The sequence below is a fragment of the Vipera ursinii genome (assembly GCF_947247035.1).
Source record: "Vipera ursinii genome assembly, chromosome: 14".
Lineage (NCBI taxonomy): Eukaryota > Metazoa > Chordata > Lepidosauria > Squamata > Viperidae > Vipera > Vipera ursinii.
In genome coordinates this window covers 2,464,216-2,483,597 of record NC_139527.1, presented here as the reverse complement: position 1 = coordinate 2,483,597, position 19,382 = coordinate 2,464,216, and the positions used below count along the sequence as shown (strand labels likewise).

At 52.5% G+C, this 19,382-nt stretch overlaps 3 protein-coding genes across 6 annotated transcripts; 2 read left to right on the top strand and 1 right to left on the bottom strand.

Moving 5' to 3' along the window:
* Positions 1 to 152: 152 nt before the first annotated feature.
* LOC310646779 (coiled-coil domain-containing protein 157-like) lies at positions 153 to 4,301 on the top strand (the record flags this gene model as incomplete). 2 transcript variants are annotated; one of them, XM_083373453.1, is made up of 4 exons in its annotated part: positions 153 to 291; positions 1,386 to 1,701; positions 2,327 to 2,498; positions 3,155 to 4,301. In XM_083373453.1, the coding sequence occupies exons 2-4, from the start codon at positions 1,454 to 1,456 to the stop codon at positions 3,908 to 3,910; spliced, it is 1,176 nt and encodes a 391-aa protein (XP_083229579.1). In that variant the 5' UTR covers positions 153 to 291; positions 1,386 to 1,453. The 2 variants fall into 2 exon arrangements, with proteins under 2 accessions (XP_083229579.1, XP_083229580.1); XM_083373454.1 differs by lacking the exons at positions 2,327 to 2,498; positions 3,155 to 4,301 and having other exon boundaries at positions 1,386 to 1,705.
* Positions 4,302 to 4,366: 65 nt separating this feature from the next.
* LOC310646780 (coiled-coil domain-containing protein 157-like) lies at positions 4,367 to 8,183 on the top strand. The gene is made up of 7 exons (XM_083373455.1): positions 4,367 to 4,397; positions 5,462 to 5,647; positions 5,953 to 6,150; positions 6,567 to 6,795; positions 7,029 to 7,168; positions 7,710 to 7,789; positions 7,895 to 8,183. Exons 2-7 carry the CDS (start codon positions 5,486 to 5,488, stop codon positions 8,172 to 8,174), a joined length of 1,089 nt encoding a protein of 362 aa, XP_083229581.1. The 5' UTR covers positions 4,367 to 4,397; positions 5,462 to 5,485; the 3' UTR covers positions 8,175 to 8,183.
* A 319-nt stretch (positions 8,184 to 8,502) lies between these two features.
* RNF215 (ring finger protein 215) lies at positions 8,503 to 16,834 on the bottom strand. 3 transcript variants are annotated; one of them, XM_083373456.1, is made up of 10 exons: positions 16,608 to 16,834; positions 15,518 to 15,649; positions 14,933 to 15,004; positions 14,750 to 14,835; positions 13,342 to 13,396; positions 12,949 to 13,053; positions 11,923 to 12,039; positions 11,690 to 11,827; positions 10,282 to 10,384; positions 8,503 to 9,636 (listed from the first exon to the last, which is right to left on the bottom strand). In XM_083373456.1, exons 1-10 carry the CDS (start codon positions 16,830 to 16,832, stop codon positions 9,623 to 9,625), a joined length of 1,047 nt encoding a protein of 348 aa, XP_083229582.1. In that variant the 5' UTR covers positions 16,833 to 16,834; the 3' UTR covers positions 8,503 to 9,622. The 3 variants fall into 3 exon arrangements, with proteins under 3 accessions (XP_083229582.1, XP_083229583.1, XP_083229584.1); XM_083373457.1 differs by lacking the exon at positions 10,282 to 10,384; XM_083373458.1 differs by lacking the exons at positions 8,503 to 9,636; positions 10,282 to 10,384 and adding an exon at positions 11,266 to 11,389.
* Positions 16,835 to 19,382: the final 2,548 nt, after the last annotated feature.

Sequence of the window (19,382 nt, the reverse complement as noted above, 5' to 3'; positions counted from 1 at the left end):
GCGCGCACACAAGGCGCCCGCTCCGCCTCTGGAAGGAGGCGGAGCCTAGGAAGAAGCGGCGCCTGCGCACAACTCTTGGACACGTCGGGCACCATAGAGGACGTGGGTAGAGCGGCCCCTTTTTCTTTTCTTTTTTTTGCGGACGGGGTGAGGAAGACCTTAGCCAGCATTCGAAAGGGGGCGGGGCCTCGAGCCGAGCGTGCGCCGGGGAGGCTTACAGGGGGTTGCCATGGCAGCGGAGGCCTGCGCGACGCCTGGCGAGAGCCGGCGGCAGCTGCTGCTATTCGGCAGGTGGGTCTTCCCCCGTGGACCCCCTCCCCAGTTTTTAGTTGGGAGGAGCCTTTGGGAGGCAGGGAGCCCATAAGTCTCGGCTGCTCTGGCGAAGGGGGGGGGGTTCTGCAGCATTGGGGAAGAGTGCCTCTGGGCATGGGCAGAGTGCCTTTTGCTTTTTCTCTCTCTCTCTCTCTCTGGGAGGAAGTACCAGGCTTCATTGCATCAGATGCCCACTTCTCACCCTTCCTATATAACCCTTTAAGCCAGGGGTCTTCAAACTTGGCCCTTTTATGACTTGTGGACTTCAACTACCAGAATTCTTCAGCCAGGCACACTGGCTGAGGAATTCTGGGAGTTGAAGTCCACAAGTCATAAAAGGACCAAGTTTGAAGACCCCTGCTTTAAGCGTCTATGGCAGGGGTCGGCAACCTTGGCTCTTTTATGACTCGCGGACTTCAACTCCCAGAATTCCCGAGTCAGCTTAGCTGGCTCGGGAATTCTGGGAGTTGAAGTACGCGAGTCATAAAAAAGCCAAGGTTGCCGACCCCTGGTCTATGGCATGTTTTTGTCAGATTTTCAAATGCACGCACGAAAGGCGTGTTTCTTATGTCACGTCATGAAGTCCTTCTTGTTCACTAAGCAGAAAATCCTCCTGCAATTAAGCAACAGAGAGTTGCCTCTCAATGGGGGTTGTTATCCACCCTTGGCGTGTCTCCTGGGTCTTTACAGTAGAGCATTCAGATCTAATAAATCTAACCACTCTTTTCAGTTTGGGCTTTTGTTTAATTAGCGTCAAGACGTTGTGTTTCTAAAGCCCCCTTGTTGTAAATAAAACAATGTAGACAACCTTGTGAAGCGAGAGCTGATCAACAGAATGCCTGTGTTAGAACCGACAAGCACCTTGCCACATAAGATTGATGCATCTGACAACCTGAGAAATTGGGGGGTTGGGGGAGGTTGTTGCTAAATGAGAGGCCATGGCACCCAAATCCACCTGGCTGAACACACCTGGGAGCTGAGCTCTGCAAAGTCCCACCCACCTGGCTTGCTTTTCCTGTGCTCTAGTTAGCCATTGCCATGCCAGTTTTCTTACACGAATTGTTTCCCGCCAGGAACATCTGTCTGAAGAAGACTCCAGCGCTTTTCTCATGGTTCAAATGACATCGGGGCGGGGGGCAACATGGTGAGTTTGTTGGTTAACAGAAACTGCATGGAAAGCTTGCGGAAGGACATCACGGATCTCCAAGGGACGGTCATCAGCGTGTTTTCCCACGTTGGAGCCGTGCGCTTTCCTTCCTGGAAATTTCCAGATAAAGTGTCCTGTGACTTAGATTTGGTGGCTTTGATGGGACAATATGACTTTCTCGAGAATGACCCTGAATTTACACAGCAGTCTCATGTGGTTCTTCTGGAACTAGTGATTGACAGGTAAGCTTATATCTGTTCCTGCAACTTTCGCTTTTTCTTCTTTGGGGCTAAGCCTCGGTGAATGCACTGGGGCCTTGCTTCTGGGTAAATACGTGTGCGATTCGTTTGGAGAGATTCTTTGGGAATCTGTTTTGTTTTTATATTGTCTGGCCTATCTTGAGCCACCTAGATTAATTTGGAGTCAAGGCAATATGAAATTGAATAAATAAACAATAGCAATAGCCCTTAGACTTACATACCGCTTCGCAGTCCTTTACAGCCTTCTCTAAGAGGTTTACAGAGTCAGCCTCTTACCCCCCCCCCCCCAACAATCTGGGTCCTCATTTTACTGACCTCAGGATGGAAGGCTGAGTCAATGTTGAGCTGCTGAGACTTGAACTGCCGACAATAGGCAATCGGCAGAATTAAGCCTGCAATACCACGGCTCCTAATTTTTGTACAGGGGTAATAAATTGACCTGTTATTCCCCCTACAATGCTGATTACATTTCTTTTTCCATGGTTTTTTTTTGAAAAAAACAACACATTGTTTCTCCTGCAATGTGTTGGGCTTCCTTAAGGAAGGAGCAGTGGGGCATGGATTTGCCATGAAATGAAAAGAAGATTTTCTTTTGGTTCCCCCAAAGGCTTCTGTTGCTGCTCCAGAGCTTCACGGGATACACCGAGAGCCTCATGAGCGAGGAAGCAGTGCCCTCATCCAGGGTGGTAGGACCCTCCATGTCTATTGGGCTGGCTGTAAGGAAGTACTGGAACAGCATGCTGAAACTGGGTGCTCTTTATCAACAGCTGGTGGCCGAGGTAGGCAAAGGTGTGGTGGTTTGTTTTTTTTTTTTCCCTTGGAGTTTCTCCTCTGAATTTCCACAGGCCACACCCAGGGATGAAGCCGAGAAAAAAAACTTCCCCTGATGCCCCCAGACAACATGATCCATCCAGTCTCATTGCTGCGGTTACTTACAAGCGTTGCTACCACTGCGGCCTGTTCACACATTTGCTGAGCTATAATATAATCCTGGTTTCTTGGGGTAAAAGCCAATTAGTGGGTTTGTGCAAAGCCTAAGCCGAAACCAAACCATCTGATGGGTTAAGCACAACATGCAAATTTAGTTGTGAGGTTCGATTGCTGTTGCATGCCGTTTGTCGGTTGTGAGGGCTGACATAGAAGCAGGGTTGTTGTTTCCCCCCCCCCCTAATAATCTGGTCAAATACTCCGAAGTTGTTTTATCCACGACATCAGCTCCCGGACTATTTTAATTCTTTTCCTTTGTTCTTTTGCCCTACCCTCCTCGATTTCACTCTGAGTGACTTTGTGCCAGGTGATTTCTCAATACTGGCGTCACGAATGTATTATTTATATCCGTTAATGCACCGCACGCAAAGTAAAAGTTTCTGCTAAGAGGCCAATGACTCCCCCCCCCCTTTCTCTCTCTCTCTCTCTCTCTCTCTTTTGTGCCTAGAAAAAATATAACAAAGATGCTTCTAATCTAAAAAGTTCCTTCCGGGCCACGAAAGCTGAGAACGAGCGTTTGAAAAGTGCCTCTCCTGAGTCAGATGTGAGTTTGCCTGGCTTTCAGTCTTCCCTTTTAACCTCTTCCGCTGGCAGCAGGCTGCTGGACAATGCCCTCAGTGCCCGCTCGGATCTTTCCGTTAATCTGCCTGGCCGGAGTGTCCACTCCCAGACAATTGAGACCTCTCTGGTGCCCTGCGACGCGTGCGAAAGCACCCAGGTCAGCCTGCAGGAAGTGGGAAAGGCTGTCATTGACATCTGCAGCACCCTGAACATCTCCTCTTCCTTGGGAAAGTTCCTCAAGATGGTGGAGGGAAAACTGGGGGGCAGGCTCCTCACAGCCAAGGATGTCAGCTACTGGGCCGCCGAGCAGAGCAAGGACCTTTCCCGCATCAGCAAGCATATCCAGATGCTGATGGGACTCATCAACCCTTTGAAGGGAGAATTGGAAGAGTTTGAGAGGCAGAAAAACGAGCTGAAGAAGCAGCTGGAGAACCTGGATGGTTGTCTGCAAAAGGAGAAAGAGGCCAAGAAGCAACAGAGGGAGGAGACCGAGCAGCTTTTACAGAAAAAGGAGAGGGAAAGCCAGCAACTGATGGCTCAGCTGCAGAAGGCAAAGGAAGAGCTTGGAAACCGTGAATATCTCTCTCGTCTCTCTCTTTTTTTAAGCCCCACCTTTGCCGCTGATGCCACCCGAGGCACGTAGGTCGACAGGCCAGCTGTTCTCCAGTTCTGGCTCTTGCAGAACGAGTTGTCCCTTCTTTGAGAGGGAACGCCCATTGGAGGATCCAGACCCCATTCCAAACCTGCAGCTCCTTTCCCAGCACTCGACATCCAGTTTTAAATTTCCCAGAAGCCGAGGTGATGTTGGGAGCATCCGAGAACAGCTGGCGATGCTCAGCAGGGCTTCCTTTAATTGTCAGCCTCCCAAAATCATCCTTTCGGAGCGCGACGGGAGGCGTGTGTGGATTTAACCATTAAATAAAAAGGACCGGCATTTCTCCGTTCCTCAGGCCCCACTTCAGAAACGTTCCTCTCTTTTCGGAACAGCTGCTGTTCTTAGTTGGTTTCAGTGTGTAGCTCTCCTAAAGGGTCTTTCGTGTGGCTTCTTTCAGGAGCCGTTTCTTTGGAGGTGAATCTCTCCACCTTGAAGGAAAAGCTTCAGGTACAGGAAAGCACCATCCAGGAACTGGGTAAGGACAACCAACTTGCACCCTGAATTTAGACGGTGTTTCCAGTTGAAAACGTCCTCTTTTTTTTAGCACCGTTGTAATGTTGAAATAGGGACGCGGTGGCTCAGTGGGTTAGGACGCTGAGCTTGTCGATCGGAAGGTCGGCAGTTTGGCGGGTCGAATCCCGAGTGCCACGTAGCAGAGTGAGCGCCTGTTACTCGTCCCAGCTTCTGCCAACCTAGCAGTTCGAAAGCACATAAAAAAAATGCAAGTAGAAAAATAGGGTCTGCTACGGTGGGAAGGTAACAGCGTTCCGTGCGCCTTTGGCGTCTAGTCATGCCGGCCACATGACCACGGAGACGTCCTTGGACAAGCGCTGGCTCTTCGGCTTTGAAACGGAGATGAGCACCGGCCCCTAGAGTCGGAAACGACTAGCACGCATGTGCGGGGGAACCTTTACCTTTACCTTAATGTTGAAATAGGGCCATATCCTTAAGGCTGCAGTCCAAAGCACCCTTACTTAAAACATTTGAGTTTAACCTAACGGGTAACATCTGCAATCACTGTTGCACCTAAACATCTAAAACAGATGAAGAACGGTTGCAAGAACTGGGCATGGCTAATCTAGTGAAGAGAAGGACCGGGAGGGTAGCTGGTGGGGGGACACGATAGCAGTCTTCCAATATTTGAGGGGCTGTCGCAGAGAGGAGGGGGGCAACCTATTCGCCAAAGCACCCGAAGGCCAGACAAAGGGACAAGGGATGGAAACCCATCAAGGAGAGGTTCAGCCGCGAAATGAGGAGAAATTTCCTGAGAGCTAGAACAATCCACCAGCTTGCCTTCAGAGGTTGTGGGTGCTTCATCACTGGAGGCTTTCAAGAAGAGACTGGACCGCCACTTGACAGAAAAGGTCTAAGGTCTCCTGCTTGAGCAGGGGGTTGGATTAGATGACCTCCAAAGTCCCTTCCAACTCTTTTGTTATTCTAAGGCTAAAACGTATGTAAGAAAAGGCCTCAGGAGGGGGTCCCCCAGGGATCTGAAATAAACCCCTCAGCTCCTGAACTGCTGTGCCTTTCACAGAACAGGCCAGAAAGGATTTGCAGCAGGAGATGGAGTCCAAGATGGTGGACAAGGAGGAGGTGGACAAACGGGAGGAGCAACTGGAAGCCCTCGGCAGCCAGCTGGAGAGAGTGAAGCAGCAGTTGAACTGGACCAGCCTGGAACTCAACAAAGAGAGAGCCAGAGGGGCTAGCATGATGCAGCACCAGGAGGTGAGAGGGGGCAGCGGTGGGCCGGAGAGGCTGACCAAGGAGGAGGTGTGTCCTTCCCCTTCCTTTCCCCCCAGGAAACTGTAAGTTAGGCTGGGAAATGGAAGAAGGAATGAGAAGCCCCCTTCTGTCTCCATGCCCAGAAAAGCAGGTGAGGGGTCCACGAGGTCAATGTGGGAGAGACTTGAAAGCTCTTGGAAGCTTTCTTGAAGCCCACGGTCAGCCAGGAGTCCTTAGCTGACAAGGTGAAGGTGGCCACTTTTCCTGGCATTTCGGCCCCATCGTGAGCTTCCCAACTCTCCCTGCAGTCCCTCCAGGCCAAACAACAGACTCTAATGCAGCAGCTGGACAGCCTGGACCAAGAATGCGAGCAGCTGAAGACCAGCCTGGCTGACGGGGAAGAGGACCGGCAGACGATGAGAGAGCGGCTGAAGGAGCTCCAGGAGGAAAAGTGGGAGATCCAAGGCCGGCTGGAGGCCCAGAAGGTCTGGGGGGATGGCAGTGGGGTAGGAACCTCAGCCAGAGCAGAGCGGGTGCCCCTTGGCCCAGTTTGGATCGTGCCCTTCCGACAAGGGAGAAAGCACAGGATGAAAGAGGGCCCTGAATCACGCCCAACCTGCAGAAGAATTTGCCCGGTTCTCGGCCTGCCAGCCAAAGAGCATAAAAGGTTTGCTCTAATTCAGCTCATTCTGCCCGCCGTCAGGGGTTCGATCCTGACCGGCTCAAGGTTGACTCAGCCTTCCCTCCTTCCCAGATGGGCAAAATAAGGACCTAGATTGTTGTGGGCAAGAGGCTGGCTCTAGTACACCTGCTTAGAGGGCTGCGAAGCCCTGCGCATAAGTAAGCCCTAAGTGCTGTTGCCACCCTTTAATCCCGTCGCTCGCTAGTTGCGAGGCTAGGCTTAGTTTCCCTCTCCCCGTAGGACTTCTGCTGTAGAGTTCAGAAAGCTTGCGAGATGACCACCACCGCTCTCTCCACCCAGAAGCTTACCGAGAAGCTGAAGCAGGAGAAGCAGAGCTTGGAGCAGTCGGCCTCCGACCTGCAGAGGACCATCTCTGAGCTGGGAGAGCTGATCCACGAGATGAAGGAGAAGGAGAAACTCTTGGTCTTCTTCCCAGACCTTCACGTCCCCGTCGAGACCCAGTTTGAAAGTAAGGCCTGGGGGTGGGGGTGGGGGCCTGAAGTGACTTACCAACGAAGCCCCACCATCTGGATTCCCCATCCCACCTTCTCCCCCACCGGAGGCTACTCTGGGTTAACCCAGCAACCTCCTTTGAACTGCAACGGCATACGGACAGATTTAACCATCGTTTCCACTGGGAAAAGGCGACTGTCCTAGACCAGTCCGAGTCCCACCCAAAACGCCCGGTTTGCCTCTTTGCAGTCTCCGGGAATGTCATGGAGGACATGGGGAAACAGCTGCAGGCCAACAACATCCGCATCAGCATTCTGGAGGAAGAGAACTCGCGTCTCCGAAACGCCATAGGCAAAATGAAAGAGCCGCCCCAGCAGGAGATGCAGAAGGTAGAGGGGGGTCCCCAAGGGGGGGAGGGAGGGGCAATCAAAAGGCACCAGACTTATCAGCCGCTTGGCCAGCGGTCATAGGAAAAAAAAAACATTGCTCCCAACTCTACTATTTCAGACAAGTGGCCGTCCGGTGTCTTCTTAAAAGCCTCCAGTGATGGAGCATCCACCACCTCTGGAGGCGAGCCGTTCCACTGGTTAATTGTTGCCAGGCCATTTCTCCTGCAATCTGCCTCCCGTTCCCATTAAAACCCGCGCGGAGGACTTCAGAAGGATATGTCCCCCGCGCGCGTTTGGGTAGCAGGGTTCCCGTCTGATCCCTTGGGAGAAATCCTCTCTTTTTTGAGAGCTGGCGCGGAGTCTCTCCTTCCCAAACGCTCAGCCAGATGTGAATTCCAAAGGAAATCCATTTGTTCCCCCAGCTGCTCTCCGCCCCGACCCGAAAAGATCCGTCTGGCCTCCGTGCAGAGTGTCAAGAGAAGCGCCTTCCTCCCGTCTCTTAAGATACTGACCGCCTAACCGGGAATTCCTCTCTCCGTAGTTTGTACTTCCAACCCAGCTCTGGATTCGGTCTGCCGGAAAAGCCGGGCCTCAGGACAGCGCGGTGCCACCTCCCGTGGGGTGAGTGGGCTGGCCCGAAGGGATCCATTTTGGGGGGGGGGATTGGTTTAGAAATGGGGCAACGGGCTCTTCTTCCAATGGCCTCTCTGATTTCTCCTTTCGCAGGGACCCCACAGGGACCGGCGTTCAGGGACAGGCCTCCAGGCCCCCGACTAATAGCAGCAGCGGGGGAAGCGCCTCGCGAAACAGGCCTCCGAAACACCCCCTCGCCTACGCGCCTGCCCCCCAATGGACCTCCGGCCCCCAGCCGCCCAAGGCCGCCTTGGGCCCTGCTCCCTTCAATCTTTTCTACAAAGAGGCAGTCAGCAGCCCTTACGGCCCAGCCAAAGGGAGAGGCCGTTGTCCGCCCCCGCCAGGCTATTGTACCCACAACCACCAGAAATAAAAAAAGAGAAGCGCACTCAGGAGGACTCCGGGAGCGTCGCTGGGGGGGGTCTTGGGGGGGGCAGGGCAAGGGGTAGTGTAGGAGGGGGGGAACCCAACGCTGGGTGATCCCAGGGCACGAGAGGCCTCAGAAGCCTCCTCCTGGCCCTTGACTTAACACAGTTACAAACTTTGTGATGGGAACTTCTCTGGCTGGCCTTGGCTCTTCCCTAGATTGTAGGGAATCAGGGGACAGTCCGGATCGAGGCCTCGGCATTCCAGCACGAGCGTCGCCTGGCTCTCGTTGCTGCTGCAAGCTTTCAGGTGCTTCCCATCGGGTTGAACGAAATAACGGCTGCTGACCTTTTGCATCTGTGATCCAGGTTAGGATCTGCCCTACTCAGATAAACCTCCAAAGACCAGGGATGACGTGATAGCGGCCTTCCAATATTTGAGGGGCTGCCACAAAGAGGAAGGGATCAACCTATTTTCCAAAGCACCCGAAGGCAGGGCAAGAAGCAACGGGTGGAAACTAAGCAACCATGAAGTAAGGAGGGAATCTCCTGAGAGAACGATCCACCAGTGGAACGGCTGGCCTCCAGAAGTCGTGGGGGCTCCATCACTGGAGGTTTTCAAGAAGAGATGGGACAGCCACTTGTCTCAAATGGTCTAGGTTCTCCTGCTCAAGCAGGGGGCTGGACTAGAAGACCTCCAAGGTCCCTTCCAACTCTGAAATTCTGTAAAAGAGGGAATGCCTGGATGAGGAAAGAACAGGACAATGAGAAGGACCAGCGGCCCCCCCGTTTTCAGTTTGCTAGAATTATTTTAATTAGGACAAGGGGCTTATATACATATCCCAATAAACTCTGGAATATCTCTGCTCTTTCCGAGATGTCAGCCCAGGACCTCGGCTGCCCTTGCTCAATCAAATAAGTTAGTATAAATAAGGAAGCAGTTCAAACCTCCCTCCCATCTCACCCCACCAGCTGAAACTTGCGTTTCTCTTGCAAATTGTCCGAAAAAGGGGCTTAAGTTGGAAGCCTCACTTGTCGTCGTCTTCGTTCCTTCACAAGAGGAAGGCCTCAGGTGAGTTCCCCAGAAGGGCAGGTTCATCCCAGCTCAGATCCAAGCTGCACGAAATGTTCGGAGAACACGCACCCGAGGGGGCGTAGCTCTCGATCCAGGGGTGGCCAAGCAGGCCAAAGGAGAGAGGAACGCGTCATTTACCGATAACTACGCTGGTCCCTGTCCTGGTGTGGCCCAACGTAGCTGCTTCGCTGCCCAAAGCGACCCCAGAGAGGGCCCATAACCGGAGGGCAGTTTCTCTCAAGCTTGGCGGCTTTTAAGATGTGGGAAGTCCACGCATCTTAAAAGACGCCAAACTTGAGAGAAGCTGCTGTTAAATAACGGCCTCTTGCAAAAGGGCTCTCTTCCCTCGGGGTGCAGGAAAGACGTGTCTTGCTACCTGTCTCAGCAACAGTTTCCTAAAAAAAAAAAAAAAAGGAAGAAGGGGAAGGAAAAAAAGAAGAATTTGTTAGAAAGGCAGAAACCCAGGGCCAGCCTCTTGAGTGACAGCAGCAAGCAAAGCGACGAACCGGCAGCCTCCGGAGTTCACCGCAAAGGGGACATTTATCCAGAAAGGACCCCGGAATTCTTTTGTTCCTAAGCGGAAAGCATGTTGGCTGTCTTTAAATGTTTTTTAAAACAACAGCAATCTGCTTCTAAAAACACAGGATAACCGCCTATCCTGGGATCAGCAAATTAAACACAGGTAATTCTCAACTTAGATCACAATAGAACTTGCCTATTACGGTTGTAAGTCGGAGTGGCTGTCAAGCCAGCCATCGCAACCTGATTTTGCCACCTTTTCCTGGCAGTTTTTAATTCTGGGCTTCGATTCCCGGAACTGGGAGGCCTGCAGGCTGGGGGAATTCTGGGAGTTGAAGTCCATGCCTCTTTAAAAGTTAGCCAGGTTAAGGAAACACTCGAGCAAACGTGTGTTTCTCAAGTCCTATTTTATCGCTCACTAGTCAAGGTGCTAATTTATTATATCTGCCCCTGAATGTTTGAAAGCAAGGATCAGAAAGCCTGGGGGGGGCAGCCGAGTCTTACCCCCACCGGGCTCTTACCGAGAATGTTGTGTTTACAGAGTGGGCAGGTCTGCTGCAGGAGAAGCCAGGGATCTACGCAGTCCTGGTGGAATTCGTGCAGGCAGGGTAACACCCGGAGACACTGTTGGGCAAGTCAAGACCTACTCAGGAGTTGCAGGAGTTCACCTGCATCCTCCGCTCTTGAGAAAAGTTGCTAGCTCCTCCTGGCCCACAGGATCAGGAAGACACCGGCTTGGTTCGGAGAACTCTGGCTAAGACATCCCGACTCGAACTCAGCACCTCCAGTAGGAAGGACCAGGGATCCACGATGGAGGGACCAACCATCACAAATCCAATTTTGGCCAAACTCCTGGTTATACATTCCAACATATGAACGCTGCCCTGAGTCAAAGCAAGCAGCATTTCCCAACCTCAGCAAGTTTAAGACAGGTGGGCTTCAGCTCCCAGAATCCCCCAGCCAGCACAGGGAATTCTGGGAATTTGAGGTCTACCCGTCTAAAAAGTTGCTGAAGGTGAGAAAGGCTGGTCTGAAACATATTTTGTTCGAGAAGCCCGACCCCGTGGCAATCTATGGACGATTGCTTGAAACGCCCATTTGCAGAAGAGCATTGAGAACACAATTATAATCAACTCAGGAGGGGATTTTTTTTTTTGTGAGGGTCGCCACTTTAAGGATAAAAAACGATCAGTTGAAGTAACGGGGTATTTCTTCGTCAGAAAATAAGCCGGGAAGTTAAAATACAAATTCCCCAAAAAAACCAAACCCCACAAAATAGCTTTTTAGGAGCAATTCGCATTTTAACTTCCTGAATACAATAAGCTTTTTTAAGTCTATGTTTGTGTGGCTTTTAAACATTACTCGAGTCCCTGATACGCAACAGTGGCATTTTTCTTGATGTGCTAAACGCCAGACTAGTCATTACGCAAAACCCCATTACACAAAACCCAGCACGTTGTGCAAATTTAGCTACAGCGTTAGTTGCTCATTCAGTGCCTCGTGGAAATCCAGCAAGTTGGGAAACGGAACAAAATGGCATCCTGCCTCGTTATGGAGAAGCAGGTGGTGTGAACAGGGCTGATGTACAGGTAGTCCTCAACGTACGACCCACATTTGGGGCAAGAACGACTGTTGGTAAGCAAAGGGGCTGGCTGTTAAGTGAATCGCATCCAACGTGATTCCGACATTACAATCTTTTTGGCCGTTTGTTGGAAACGCCTTGGGAAGGTCACACCTGGTGACCACCTAACCCCAGGACGCTGCAATGGTCATAAGTGTGAGGACTTGTCCCTTTTTTCAACATCGCTGCCACTTCAAATGGCTGTTAAAGTCAAAGATCCGTAGAGGCATTTTCTTAAGAGGCAAAGGTGGATGAGTATTTGAGGAACCGGCTGCGGACAGATTTTTTTTTCCCCCTCTGATTCTTACCTGATTCTTCTGAAACTGGTCCAGGCAGATGGCACAGTTGTCGATCTCATGCGCCCAGCTGTGGGGTGACCTGCCAGGATGGTAAGGCCTGGTTTTCAATGCCAGCAGCTTCTGCGCAATGTGTTGCTTGAGATCCAGCTGCAAAAAGCGAAGGCGAGCATTAGGCCGACCGATACGATCCGCGCTCTGCAAGGGCTGGGCCAAGAGCAGCCGGAGGACGGGAGCGGGCCCACCTCCAATTCCTGGTCCAGCTGACTGTGCCGGGAGTGTCGTTGTGCCTGCACAATCACACCGGTGCACAGGATCAAGGCGATGAGCAGGATGGCGTTCCACAGCTGCTGGAGGTATTTCTGCAAACAGAGCCCCACCCAAAAAGTAACACTCGTCACTCTGGGCTGCATTCACACAACATGCTTACCCGGGTCTAGTCAAAATCTAGCAGCCGTTTTTTGCACCACTTTGAACCTGGGTTCGATTTAGATCAGCGGTCCCCAACCTTTGTGGCTTGGCGGTCTGGCGGGGGGGGGAGAAGAGGGGAACTGGGCCACGCGAGCAGCGGGCCACACACAATTTGAGCTGTGTGCACGAACGTGCGTGCTGGCCCGCCACACGCATGGCTCAGTTCTGAATAGGCCACAGCCCAGGGGTTGGGGACCCGCTCAGCAAGTTGTGAGAATTCAGGTCATGTAATTAACTGTATTTTATTTGAAACTTTCTTCTGTTCACGCTTCTGCTAACTGATAAGTTGCCAAGAATCACTTTACAAATTGGACAGCCCTGTAAACTTAGTACAGGTAATTCTTAACTTACAGCCGTTTATTTAGCGACCGTTCAAAATTATGACGGCACTGAAAAAAAGGGGCTCCTCGCACTTACGGCCACCGCCACATCCCCCTGGTCTAGTGATCATAACTTGGGCATTTGGCAACAAACACGTTATTTACAATGGTTGCAGCATCCTGACATCACACGATTGTCATTTGTGATTTTTCCCAGCCGGTTTCCAACAAGCAAAGTCAACGAGGCCCGCTGGATTCGCTTAATGACCAGCTGTTTTGCTTAACGATGGCAACAAAGTTGTAAAATTGGACGCAACTCACAGAACCGCCTTCAGTTAGCAATGGAAATTCTGGGTCCCAACTGGTCATAAGTCAAGGTTTGCCTGTATACTACTATTAGGTAGCCTTCAGAATGTTCTTCTCATGACCCGCAGTGACCTGTCAATATATTTCAACAGAACATCTGGCTCCTTCACCAACCTGGACCTTTGAGCTGTTTTCTCCCGTGCAGATAACGCCCTGCCACTCGGCATACATGCCGCCCCGTGAGAGGCCACATGTTGACCACAGGGTCAGCGTCAGCCCCTTGAAAGGGAAAAGGGAGAGCTGGCTAAAAGCAGCAATATCGACAACGAAACCCACAAAACACAAATAGCAGTGGTTTACAGAATAAGCTGGAGCTGGAAGGGACCTTGTAGGTCATCTAGTCCAACCCCCTCCATGCTCAAGCAGGAGACGCAGCAAACTATGGGAGGGCGGGTGGTCAGAATCCTTATGAAACTGCCACACAACAGTTTTCAATGAATGGATCTCTTGGCCCAGCTTCCCTGCCCAAGTTTGTATGACATCCCTCTTCCCTTGCAGGCCACATACCATGTTCTCCAGCAGCCCCGCTTGATATGTGATCTTCGCAGTAGCCTGAAGACCTCTGCAAAATAGAGGGAGAGAGAAGAATGAATAAGACCTAGTTGGAAGGGACCTTGGAGGTCATCTAGCCCAACCCCCTGCTCAGGCAGGAAACCTTATACCATTTCAGACAAAGGGCTGTCCAGTTTTTTCTTAAAAGCCTCCAGTGATGGAGCATTCACAGCTTCTGGAGGCAGGTTGTTCCACTGATTGTTTTAACTGTCAGAAAATTTCTCCTTAGTTCTAGGTTGCTTCTCTCCTTGATAAGTTTCCATCCGTTGTTTCTTGTCCTGCCTTCAGGTGCTCTGGAGAATAGGTTGACCCCCCTCTTATTTGTGGCAGCCCCTCAAATTCTGGAAGACTGCTATCATGTCACCCCCTAGTCCTTCTTTTCAAAAGACGAGACATACCCAATTCATGCAGCCCTCCATATGTCTGTTTCCAGGCCTTTAATCATCCTAGTTGCTCTTCTCTGCACTTTTCCCAAAATCTACACATTTTTTTTTGTTCTTTTTATTCTGCTCAAGCAAGAGACCTTATATTACGTCAGACAAATGGCTGTCCAGTCTCCTTTAAAAAAAAACAACCTCCAGTCATGAAGTACCCACAACTTCTGGAGGCCAGCTGTTCCACTGGTTAATTGTTCTCACTGTTAGGAAGTTTTTCAATTCCAGGTTGCTTCTCTCCCTGGTTAGTTTCCATCCATTGTTTCTCATTCTGCCTTTTGGTGCTTTGGGAAATAGCTTTAAAAAATTCCCAGGTTCAACTTCTCTCTCCATCCAGGCACCTTTGATGGAGAGAGTGCAAAGGATCAAAGAGGACGTGACAAGAATTAGGAGTTCGCTTTGTCCATGCAGTTGATTTCCTTCTGGATTAGGTTGGGTTTTCTCAATATGGGGTCAGACAAGGCCAATCCGTGGGTGTGAGGTGGGGCACAAACTGCACTGGGAGTGGCTCCACTATAGGCTTTCTCAAGCCGTGGCAACTTTGGACTTCACCTCCCAGAATTCCCCAGCCAGAATTTCCCGGTGGTCCTCACACTCACAACTATCGCGGCGTTCCCACGTGATCCCAATACAGGACTTCCCGGTATATCAAGGCTTTCCAAACTTTTAAGACTTGCCAACTTCAACTCCCAGAATTCCTCAGTCAGCCACGCTGGCTGGGGAATCCTGGGAGTTGAAGTCCACAAGTCTCAAAGTGGCCGCACTTGGAGATCTCTGCTGTATACAGTCAGGTGTTTGGGGGAATTCTCCGAAGAAACGTGTTCTGTGACTTTTTTTTTTTTAACGCAGACAGACATTCAGAAGCCTAAGAGAAAAGTAAGAGTTCACCCACAGCCTCCAGTCCTTTGCCCAGTTCCTAGCCAGCTCACCGCAGCAGTGCCCCGAGGAGTTTGGTCACGTTTTCTGAAGTCTGGACAATCACCACGGGCTTTGAAAGGACTTGGGCAACATCCAGCTGTAGCAAGGAGAAGGCAAAGAACAGCCCCTCAGTGGGGATGTGGGCAGGGGGCTTCAATCACGTCTCCAGCCCCTGCAAGAGCGCCCACACCTACCTCTCGGATTGTGTTCTGGTTCAGGGCGAGGATGAGCAGGGCCGAAGCCCCCAAAACCAGGGCCCGCTTCATCTGCAAGAAGGGAAACCCACCAAATTAAGAACCAGGAAGAGGACGGTGGCCTGGGTTCCAAGATCAGACGTCTGGACTTCAATTCCCAGAAGTCCCCAGTCCTTTGGGAGCCGAGCTGCGGCCCACCCGTCTTCCAGTGGCCACGGTTGAGAAATGCTGATCTAGAAACAGGGGTGTGCAACCTCGGCGACTTTTAAGACTTGTGGACTTCAACTCCCAGAATTAACCAGGCCAGCACGGGGAAGACGTGGGCATCAATCCTACGGTTCCGATTTTCTCTCCATTTCTCCCAAGTAGGCTGCACTAAGGAACAGGTTTTTCAGAACCTCATAGTAAGCAAATCCTTCCACTCCCCCCCCCCTCCAGTCAGAGCCGAAGAAGCCTCTTGGGATGAGAAGCGAAAGGCCTTCGAAGAAAAACAAGGAAGTCCAGCTGCCTCGCTGGAAAAAGCGCCTTTGGGGCCATCAAGGGAGAAAGAAGCAGACGGAGGTCAGGTCAAGGGGACAGGTGTACCTTGTTGACCACAGCTCTGGCGAAAGACTCCTCTCTGTGGCGCTTCGGGACCTCCTCCGCTTCTTCTGCCCCCACTGGAACCACGCCAATCCAGCTGTCCTCCTCCTCCAGCCTGGGGTCTGTGTCGTTCACCTGGCGGAGAAGGGAAGGCAAGGTGGGCTCCATTCACTCAGGTGAAAGCCTCGGGAGGGGGGCTGTCTGGGGAGGGGGATGCTTGGGGGGAAGGGGGCTGTTTGGGGAGGGGGCTGCTTGGGGGGAGGGGGGCTGCCTGGGAAAAGGGCTGCCTGGGGAGGGGGCTGTTTGGGTAGGGGGCTGCTGGGGGAGAAGGGGCTGCCTGGGAAAAGGGCTGCCTGGGGAGGGGAATGCCTGGGGAGGGGGATGCTTGGGGGGAAGGGGGCTGTTTGGGGAGGGGGGCTGCCTGGGAAAAGGGCTGCCTGGGGAGGGGGCTGTCAGGGAAGGGACTGCTGAGGGGGAGGGGGGCTGCTGGGGAAGGGGCTGCTTGGGGGGGAAAGGGGCTGTTTGGAAAGGGGGCTGCTTGGGGGGAGGGGGGGCTGCCTGGGGAGGGGGCTGTCTGGGGAGGGGGATGCTTGGGGGAAAGTGGGCTGTTTGGGGGCTGCTGGGGGGGAGGGGGGCTGCTGGGGAAGGGGCTGCTTGGGGGGGAAGGGGCTGCCTGGGAAAAGGGCTGCCTGGGGAGGGGGATGCTTGGGGGAAAGGGGGCTGTTTGGGGAGGGGGCTGCTGGGGGGAGGGGGGCTGTTGGGGAAGGGGAAGCTTGGGGGAGAAAGGGGCTGTTTGGGGAGGGGGCTCCTTGGGGGGAGGGGGGTTGCCTGGGAAAAGGGCTGCCTGGGGAGGGGGCTGTCTGGGGAGGGGGATGCTTGGGGGAAAGGGGGTTGTTTGGGGAGGGGGCTGCTGGGGGGGCTGCTTGGGGCGGAAGGGGGGGCTGTCCGGGGAGGGGCCTGGGTGGGGGAGGGGGCTTCTTGGGAGAGAGGGGCTGATTCACCGACAGGCCACGGGAGGGGCGGTCCACGGGGGTCCGGGGAGGGCCAGGCTCCCCCCCCCCACCCACCCCAGCGCAGAGTCCCGCAGGCTCACCAGCACCAGGCTGCCCCGCACCGCCGCCGCCGCCTGGAGCTCCAAGCCGGCCCGGCCCAAGAGCGCGCCCTGCAGGGTGCAGCCCCGGCCCGGCTCGGCCTCTCCGCGCAGCGTCACCTCCACCTGCGCCGCCGGGGAGCCCGGCGCGGAAGCCTCGGACGCCTCGGACGCCGCCGCCGCCAGCAGCCCGCCCAGCAGCAGCCACGGCGCCGCCCGGCCCGCCATCGCCCTCGCCGCCTTCGCCCGACCGCCTCCCCGGGCCGGCCCTCCGCCCTCCGCCCGCCCGGCAGCCCCGGCAGCGCAGCCCCGGCCGGCCGCGCTCCCCCCGAGACGCCTCCCGGCCGGCTAAGCTGCAGAGCGGCGCCCGCTGCCCGCGCCCACCCAGCCCCGGCTTGCTTTGGCGGCCGGATGCTCCCGCTAAGCCAGGCTTTGTTGGAGAGCTGCACCTGCTGCGTGCACAGGAGAGGGGCCCGAGCCCCGGCTTGCTTTGGGGGCCGGCTCTGCTCCCATTATTTTATTTACTTACTTACTTACTTATTTATTTATTTATTTATTTATTTATTTATTTATTTATTTATTTATTTATTTATTTTTGGGACTTACATGCCGCCCTATCTCCCAAGGGACTCAGGGCGGCTTACAACAATAAAAACAACAAGACAAAAATTAAAAAAAAACACGAATTAAATAACAGCCCCCAAATAAATTAACTACACAGTTAAAAATTAAAACATATTTAAAAACCCATCATCAATCCAGGTCAGCCTGATGGAAGAGAAAAGTTTTGAGGTCGCGGCGAAAGGACCGGAGGTCCGGGGCCATCCGAAGCTCAAGGGGAAGCTGGTACCATTAAACCGCCTCTTAGCCGGGGTTTGTTGCAGAGGTGCACGCGCAAGAAGACCGTGGCTTAATGCATGGTGGCTCTGCTCCCGCAAAGCCGCCTCTTAGCCGGGGTTTGTTGCAGAGGTGCACGCGCAAGAAGACCGTGGCTTAATGCATGGTGGCTCTGCTCCCGCAAAGCCACCTCTTAGCCGGGGTTTGTTGCAGAGGTGCACACGCAAGAAGACCATGGTTTAATGCATGGTGGCTCTGCTCTTGCAAAGACGCCTCTTAGCCGGGGTTTGTTGCAGAGGTGCACGCGCAAGAAGACCATGGCTTAATGCATGGTGGCTGTGCTCTTGCAAAGACGCCTCTTAGCCGGGGTTTGTTGCAGAGGTGCACGCGCAAGAAGACCATGGCTTAATGCATGGTGGCTCTGCTCCCGGTTTGTTGGGAGTGCCACATTTGCGCCAGGCGCGTAACATGCTACTTTGGGCTGGTTTAACTGGGGGCGACAGCAGCGGTTGGGTTTCCACTCCATGGTCGCCCATTGGGAAGCTGGCAGCGAAAGTCTCACACGCCAATCGGACCCTCCTCCGTTGCAACCATCATATATCCATGCCAAGGGCCCCAATTGTGATCGTGCAACTGTGGGGACGCTCCCATGGTCATAAAGGCAAGGACTGGTCACGAGTTACTTTTTTCAGCGCAATTGTAACTTCACACGGCCTCTAAAGGAATGGTTTATAAGTTGGGGACTATAGTGTTGCAAACATAAATATAAATCTTGCGAGCCTGCAGACATGCAACCCTTCGCTAAACCAGCTGATTGGGGCAGCTTCCCTGTGTCAGAGGTTTCAGAGAAGAAAGAAAATGTTTTTATTTAATCATTGATCGAAGGAAAATACCAAATATCAAAAATTAGATTTGTTTAATGCTGAAGAAGGAGAATACTATTGGGAGAAGAGAGGATCAAGGAAATATCAATTGATATAATAATTATGGAAATATAAAAAGTAATTATTATTGACTATAGTTGATTAACTATTATTGATGGTAAAAAAAGAAATCAGGAACCAGGAAAACACGCTGTACACCCGGCACTAAGGTTGTTATTGTAAAAAAATCAACAAAACTCTTACCAAAAAAACAAAAAAAGGTTTCAGAGAAGTTCTGTCATTGCAAAGCAGACAAGAGATCTGATTATTGCAGAACTCAGGAGGCAAACCCAGTTGTTGCCCTCCAGATGTGTCCCTTTTACATCTGGTGTCACTTCTACATTAGCAACTTTAAAATGTGTGGACTTCAACTCCCAGAAGGCTCCAGCCAGGGAAGAGCTGACGGGCTGAGATGCCCTCTAGAGGTCTTGCCTGGGATTGCAGAAGGAAGCTCCACATGTTCGACGGTGGCTGGAAGGGGACATTTTTGTGGCCGAAGACAGCTGCTCAGCTAAGCCAAGCCTTGTCCCTCTTTCAAACAACCTCATTTTCTTTTAGGCACCAGGAGACGAGAGCGGTTTGTTTAGTGACGGAAGTTGCAACGGCACTGGAAAAAGTGACATGACTGGTTTTCTCACCACTCTTGCAGCATCCCCACGATCCCATGAGGCTCGGCAACTGGCATGTGCTTAAGACGGTTGCAGCGTCCCCCTTTGGCGACCTTCCGACAAGCAAAGTCCCATGGGGAAGCCAGATTCATTTAACAACCCGGTTACTAACTTGACAACTTGCAGCGATTCACTTAATGACCGTGGAGAGAAACATCGTCAAATGGGGCAGAGCTCACTTAACAAATGTTTCACTTAGCAACAGAAACCTGGGGCTCTATTGGGGTCGTACGTTGAGGACTACCTGTGTGTGTTGGTATGGGTTGGTGTGTTGGTGTGAGCTCTTACCTGCTTTACAGATCCCTTTTTGCCTATTCAAGCTGTAAAAGCAGAAATCCTAGCAGAGTAAT

Coding starts and splice junctions, on each gene's coding strand:
- RNF215 (XM_083373456.1), bottom strand. CDS start 16,832: ATGGCGGGCCGGGCGGCGCCGTGGCTGCTGCTGGGCGGGCTGCTGGCG. Junction 15,005..15,517: donor CCAGAGCTGTGGTCAACAAG/GTACACCTGTCC, acceptor CCCTTCTTGCAG/ATGAAGCGGGCCCTGGTTTT. Junction 14,836..14,932: donor ACCAGAACACAATCCGAGAG/GTAGGTGTGGGC, acceptor TCCTTGCTACAG/CTGGATGTTGCCCAAGTCCT.
- LOC310646780 (XM_083373455.1), top strand. CDS start 5,486: ATGGAGTCCAAGATGGTGGACAAGGAGGAGGTGGACAAACGGGAGGAG. Junction 7,169..7,709: donor CCCAGCAGGAGATGCAGAAG/GTAGAGGGGGGT, acceptor CTCTCTCCGTAG/TTTGTACTTCCAACCCAGCT. Junction 7,790..7,894: donor GCGGTGCCACCTCCCGTGGG/GTGAGTGGGCTG, acceptor CTCCTTTCGCAG/GGACCCCACAGGGACCGGCG.